This window comes from Buceros rhinoceros, unplaced genomic scaffold (genome assembly GCF_000710305.1).
Source record: "Buceros rhinoceros silvestris isolate BGI_N320 unplaced genomic scaffold, ASM71030v1 scaffold20700, whole genome shotgun sequence".
Classification (NCBI taxonomy): domain Eukaryota; kingdom Metazoa; phylum Chordata; class Aves; order Bucerotiformes; family Bucerotidae; genus Buceros; species Buceros rhinoceros.
Window position 1 is genome coordinate 1 of NW_010388178.1, and position 7,015 is coordinate 7,015.

General features: G+C 48.0%; 1 protein-coding gene across 1 annotated transcript in view; it reads left to right on the forward strand.

The window, feature by feature from the left end:
• Positions 1 to 1,235: 1,235 nt before the first annotated feature.
• The window catches only part of LOC104501337 (choline/ethanolaminephosphotransferase 1-like), a gene marked incomplete at its 3' end in the record, with an annotated part of 24,476 nt that continues 18,696 nt past the window's right edge, over positions 1,236 to 7,015 (forward strand). The window contains exons 1-3 of the mRNA XM_010145133.1: positions 1,236 to 1,665; positions 4,941 to 5,088; positions 6,057 to 6,198. Of these exons, the coding sequence (XP_010143435.1) occupies positions 1,240 to 1,665; positions 4,941 to 5,088; positions 6,057 to 6,198 (716 nt within the window). The remainder of the gene's footprint in view (positions 1,666 to 4,940; positions 5,089 to 6,056; positions 6,199 to 7,015) is intronic.

Below are 7,015 nucleotides of genomic sequence, written 5' to 3' on the forward strand. Positions count from 1 at the left end.
TTGGAGGACGAGGCGGCCTCGGGTTGTTTTCTCTCCTCGGGTGGAAAAAGGAGAGGAAAAGCTAATAGTTTTCTGCACTGGAATTAATTTTTCTGGCAGTCCAGGATAAGCACCCACAGGGACCTCTTAGGTGACTAAATCCAGTTTCCTGATAAATGAAGGGGCGTGGGTCTGTCTGCTCAGCATAAGCAAGGCACTGCGTGCTTCTCTCCCCTCTCCTCCCACGGATGGGGCTTTCTGAGGCTGGCTCTGCACTGTTGGAAATCGCTGTGGTGAGGGGAGATGAAAGCACTTGTTCTTGTGCCAGCACTGACTTGTGATTTACAGGGTTTGTTTTCCCTGCTTGCTGTGTGTGTTGCTGGTGGCTTTAGAGACAGCTCATCTTCCCCTCTCGTTTTGTTCTGCTAGACTTCACAACTATTTTTTGCCTTTTTTATTTCCTGTTGTAGGTAAATAGCAAGCTTTTCTTTCTACTCTCATTTCTCTGCTGCTTCTCCTCGACCTGGTCTGGAGAGCTAGGTTTTTCTGGTCTCTGGCCTTCAAGGCATGTGGAACATCACGGGGGTCCTTTTTTATGCTGGAAATGCTGTTTCTGACAATGCACTGTCTTTCCCCAGCTGCTCATGCTGGTGTCTGTAGCTAAAGCTCTTTAGCTCCTGCAAGTTCCTTGCATATCCTAAAGATTGAATAGGCAACTAGGTTAAATTTGGAGAAGAAAGAAGCCACAGCAAAACTGAAATGAGGAATAGCAACCTGAAAAACAGACTTATAACTGTCTTGAGGTGGTAGTTCAGCCTGGCCAAAGAGGCAAAGCTGCTCTCAACCAATGTTAACTTAAGACTTCTCTGTGCTTGTACTGGTTTTAGTGCCATCAGCTGATAAGCTCAGTGGTGCAGGTCTGGGTCACCAGCTCTCCTGTGAGACACGGGCCTGCCCGTGCAGTAGCCTGTCCCCTCAGTCAGTGGTGTGGTGGAAGTGTCCATGGCTGATGCAATTTAGGCTGATGGCTGCAGGACATTTGCCTCAGTCGGCAGCAGGGAATGTAAACAAGTGCAACTCACTGCTTTATAACAGCACAGGGAACACTTATTTTCTCCTTCCCTCAGCAGTTCCCTCTTTCTGAAGGGAGAACTGTGACACGACCTTCTTGGCTTGCTGCTGGCAGATGAGCCGCTCCTTAGTGCAGCACCCGGAACCTTTTGCTGTCTCAACCTCTCTTTTATGCTCAGCGCCTTCACTATGTCCCATCCCTTTGTGTTGCAGGGTCTTATGATTCTCCGTAACAGCTGCCACCTGCCAAACCCAAATTCTGAGGCCGCCCGACCCATGAGTGGGCATCGGAACGTCAAGAGGCGATGTGGGGAGTCACACCTGGAGTCCCCCGCGGGCTGCGGTCACGGTCCCGCTGCTGGATGCGTGTTGAGCAAACTGGTTCAGTTGCCTACGCCTCCCCTGTCAAAGCACCAGCTGAAGCGGTTAGAAGAACACAAATACCAGAGTGCTGGACGCTCCCTGCTTGAACCCCTGATGCAGGGCTATTGGGAATGGTTAGTTGGAAGAGTTCCAGCCTGGATTGCCCCGAATCTGATCACCATCATCGGACTGTTAATAAATATATCTACAACTCTGCTATTAGTGTATTACTGCCCGACAGCCACAGAGCAGGTAAGTGATGGTGCTCTGATGATCTTGGTTCACAGTTATTGTCATCTAGTAGCAGCTAGCACTGTGTTGTGGTGGGTTCTTGGCCTTGGAGAATCGTTTCTCATGGGCCAGCCCGGTTCTCATAGGTCTGAGCCTCTCTCTGTAAATGTTTGGTGTGTCTGGGCCGCTCTGTGAGCGCTCGCCCGCAGAGAGAGCGCGGGTGGATCACGGGGTTTGTGTGCTGCTCGCTGAGCGACGCGCCACTTCCTCTGCACCGTGTGAAACGGGGTCTGGTGCCAAAAGAGGCACTCTGGTCATGGCTGTGGGGGACCCACTGCACAAAAGCTGCAGCCCCTCGAGGCTCAAGTGCGGGGAATTAACAAATGGCTTGTGTGGTGTGCGGCGGTCTGGCCTGTTTACTTCTGTGCTTATGTGCTGGTCACCTTTAGCTTCTGATCTAGAGTTACCACACACCACAGGCGCAAGGTGACACGACTGGCAGTGAGCCGCTGAGCCCAGCTAGGGTTGCAACACAGTGAGGAACTTGAGCTCAGGCGAGGGACTTGGGAGATCAAGGCCAGGTGCTGGTGTGACTAAACCCAGCTTATGGAAATGAAGGAAGGTCTGTCCTCATCCTGGAGCCTCGGCAGCACGGGTCAGGACCTCAGGTGATGAGCTGGGGGAACGTAGTGTCCTCTCGAGCAGCATGCTGGGAGGAGGCTGGATAAAAGGCAGTAGTTCTAGTCTTTGTTCTGGCTGCGCTGTCCTGTCCTCAGGAGAAGTGAATTAACTCCTGTAATTCCTGGTTTCAGGGGTACAAAAGGCTCTATGAGACGTTTCAAGTTACTGGTTTGAAGGACCTTTCACTCTCACTAGTTATCTTATAAGGCACTTGACCACTTTAATGTGTCCTGGAAAAGTTTTGTCACTTGAATGTTGGCTTTTACAAGCTGCACATGTGCTGAAAAAGGGGATTATTTGGTACAGAAAATGTATTACGTATCAAATACCTGGAGAGCCTCAGGAGCTCTGGCTTTTAAAATACCCAAGATTCTTCGTAACCAACTCTCCCAGCTGAGCTTGGGACAATGCTTCGTTCTCAAGTGACATGCAGTTTGTTTCCTCCCAGGCTCTGAAAAACCCCACTTGGGGTGGCATGTTCAGCACTCCGCACCCCTGCTCCACATATTATGTAGAAATCGATAATTTCTCAGTAACTTGCGGAATTTGGCAGGTGTGAGATAAAAGGTGACTATGAAGTTCAACCAGTGACTGCTTGGAGCAGCTCCTTCCTCCTTCAGGGGATGCTGTTGTCGTGTGGCAAGCTTGCCGCTTGGTCCCGTAGCAGTGTTATGTGCGGGCTGGGGCAGAAATCCAGCTCCATAGAGACACTTCCACTACCTGTATTTCAGTAGCTAGTTGAGGCCGCTGAACTGGGGTGGGATTTACGTGGGGAGCACAGTGGTGTTTTAGTTGGTAATTAAACATCTGAAGGACGCTTGGAGCATCTGAAAGTTGTTGTGTTGGCAGCAGGCTGCTGGATTAAAACCCTGTTTTGTGTTGAGCAGGTTGAGAGCTACTTTTTGTGAAGGGAATGAGATCGTCTTCTCACTTCAGCTGAAAAATAACTTTCCGCTGAGGTGGCTCTGGGCCCACTTCCATTCGCCATCTGGCACGGCAGCCCCCCGTACTGGTGTGACAGGGAGGCTGCCGGCTCCACGGCGGAGCTCCGAGTGCTGCTTTCCAAGTAGCTGCATGGGGAAGAAAACGGACTCTGAAATTCCAGGGAGTGGATTATTTTTTTTCATGCTTTCAGGTGTTGCTTGTCTCTTGTTGTAGCTCAGTCTGAGTTCCGCTTTTTTCAAAAGCGACTTCTCTCTTCCTCTTGATGAAAGGTGTAGCCAAGGGGATGGGGCTGTTGCTGACAGCTTCGATGGCAGCCAAAAGGAAACTGATACAAAGAGTTCTACTCGCTACCTAGCTGGGGGGACCCAACTGAGGAAAGTGCTGAGCAGTGAAACTGTCCTTGAATGTTTGTTTTTTAATTAAAAAAAAAAAAAAAGAAAAGATTTGTATAAGAGAAGGAGCGTTGAAATCTTACGCCACTAGAAATAACATCAGTGGAAACACCCACCCTGGTAATGCAGCAGGGCTGAAGAAGGAGGAAGTCTGATTTTTTTTTTTAAGTTTATAGAGGAAAAAGTGCATGACCCTGATGGCGATTTAAACATTGCTGATCAAACCTGTATGGGAGAAATGGAAATGGCATCATGGGGTATAATTCTGTGGCATCAAAACCTGGTCTAAACGTGGTGCCCTGCTTTTGGGTGACGTGTTTTCCCCTTTCCCTCTCTTCTCGTGCTGGTTTGGATGGATACCTGGCTCAAAGCAGCTTCTGCAGCGGGGTGAGCTGCTGCAGTAAAATACGGCAGGAACAATGCAAGAAATGTCTTTAATGTGTTAAAGTTGATGTGCTACAAGAGAGTCACGGCTGTGCAGACCAGCAGCTGGACTCTGAGGCTTTACCAGAGGCAAAGCAGCTTCGTTAAGCTCCTTCGTTGTGTTTAGACTTTACTGCTGTGGTCTGTCACTAGAGCTGCTTGTAAACACTCGCCGGTATAATAGGCGTGTCACACGTGAGGGTTGCAGAATAGCCAATGACTCTGTTCTCTGCATGTGTAAAGCATGGCAGAGCCGTGGGAACCCTCTGGGTGTTGTGGTCGTAGTGGTTTATGTGTCAAATGCTGGTAAAAGCTGGAGTTGTGGCCTCTGGTCTAGCAGGGGTTGGTGATGGTTGTGTTGCTGTCGAAATAAAAATTGCTCGACAGGATGTGACTACTAAGGGCTGTTGTGAACAGATTTGGCAAAGCTACTGGTAAACAGTCAGGGGTGGAGGTGCCCTTCCACAGCGCTGAGGCTTTGCAGACCTGGGAGCTGTCACCGCCAAACCCAAGCTCTGGACGCTGGAGCGCTCTGCAGTGACGCAGATCTCAACCGCCTGGGCATGCCCTGCACTTGGCAGCGCTGCGGAACACGCTGACTCCTTGAGAAGAGCTCGGTGTTTGTGACACAGTCGCATGGTTTGAGGGCTAAGAAAGTTTTTGAGGCGCTAAATCACGTGGAAAACTTGCAGACAGCCCCACTGGGGACAGAAGCAAGGCAAGCTGCAGTCCTCACCCACTCCATGAGGAAGTGGGTACAAGTGACAGTCTATGTACCATGGGTCAGCTTCAGGCTCTTTGTTTTTTTTTTATGGTTGAAAAAATCTTTTACTCTCATTGATTTTTCTTTCATAGGCACCTCCCTGGGCGTACATTGCTTGCGCGTGTGGCCTTTTCATTTACCAGTCCCTGGATGCCATAGATGGAAAACAAGCCAGAAGGACAAACAGCAGTACTCCGCTGGGAGAACTCTTTGATCACGGCTGTGACTCGCTGTCCACAGGTATTGTCAGTTTTAATTGATGTACGAGGACAAAATGAGTCCGTTTTAGGGATGAGATCTGGAGTACAGAAAAATGCTTCTGTACTAAGGAAGAAGACAACTGATAGTTCTGGATTGTAGCTTGTCAGTCAATTTTCTTTCTATAAAAATACTCTTGATCAACTGAATGTCTTCTCTCGTATTAAAAAATGGAGATGCACGTGACTGAGACTGAGGCAGCAGATTGTGCGTGTGCTTTATCAGAGCTCTGGCTTGGAGGGGTTTCCTGTGGGAAGTGGTCAAAATGCTCTTCTATATGATTTATAGATTGAATCTATACAGAGTGATTGCAGGACAGGGGAGGGTGGAAAGCTGAGTTCAAGACGAGAATGGGCCAGCTCAATTCCTGGGTGGGTGCAGTCCATTGAGCCCGCCCCATGTTTAACCCCTTTTGCCAAAGGGATCAAGACGCTTTTGCTCGCTTAAAATTTAAAGCATAAGAGATTTAGAATGTATTATAAAGTGGTGTGTTTAAAGGGTGGAGGGGAAAGCATAGATACCTTATGAATCTTGAATGACAGACTTTGGGTTTTTTTAATGGCCCAATAAAAAGAAAATGGGAGGGGAAAAAGTCTGGCAAATCTTGGATGCTTGAGAAAACACCAAAACTCTGGCTGCAGGCTGCGACTGCAGCAATCCCTCCAGTCCCTTGAAGTCTAATCCCATTAAGTTCAGTAAAAACACAGGAGACTGAGGAGCCCTCAGTACTGAGGCCTGTGATAACAGAGATGAATTTAAACACACATTTTATGGTCTGTACTTTTTTTTAACTATTAAAGCATTAATCTTCTACGTCCATGAAATAAATCCTCCCAGAACACCTTCACACTGTCTCCTCTGGGCCCCTTAGTTAGATTTGTTTCTGGTGAAGGATTTTAACGCACTCCCACGCTTGATCTTTTTACTCTGTGACTGATTTTCTTCTGCAGTCTTTGTGGTTTTGGGAACTTGTGTTGCTGTGCAGCTGGGAACGAACCCTGACTGGATGTTCTTTTGTTGTTTTGCTGGAACGTTCATGTTTTACTGCGCGCACTGGCAGACGTACGTCTCTGGAACATTGCGCTTTGGCATGTAAGTACCTTGGCTGCAAAGAAAACTGAAACTTGGGCTGTTTTCCTGTCTAGATGCGCTTTGTGTGATTGTGGTTCAGGTCCTTAGAGCAGTAGTCAATTGTTTATGTTCACGTATAGGCAGTTAGAGCTTGTGGCAGCTCTTACCTGTTGGATCTGCAATTAATCCAGAATGTTACTTTGCTTGTTTTAGGAGTGGTAGAATATCCTTTTGTCATATTAGTTAATTAGGAGCTTCTGATGTGATTTAAACTGAAATAAATAAGGGAAGGTACGTGGTGTTTCCTGCCCAGGACAGGATGGTTCTGTCAGATGGTGCCAGTCTGGCTCTAGGATTCAGTTAACTGCGTGTCTCTGGATCTTGCTTGACCTATGATGGTGTGTAGTTCATCAACACTTTTAACCATAACCATAAAATATTCTCTACTATGTGACATCGTGCTCACAACTGAAGTTCTGAATCCCTTTTATTTAGTGCAGACCATGGTTCTGTCAATAACGAGACCAAAATTGCAAAGCCAAGCAAGTCATCAGCTGAAATCCCAGTTACTGCTGGGCGAGGGCAGCTGGGGAAGGAGAACCCCAGGACTCGGTGAGCTGTGGGATTCACCAGCCTTCTGGTGGAAATGGACCTTTGTTCTGTCTTTCCATTTATAGATCTTGTGATCTAAGAAATGTATTTCAGGTAAAAATACTGAGGAGTGGTGGTGCAGCTGGAAACCTCTGACATCTGCCCTTTGTTCGTGCGGGATTTTGAAACAACGCCACAACATGCACCACTGATTTGCAGTCATTGAGGTGCAGATGGCCAGATCCTG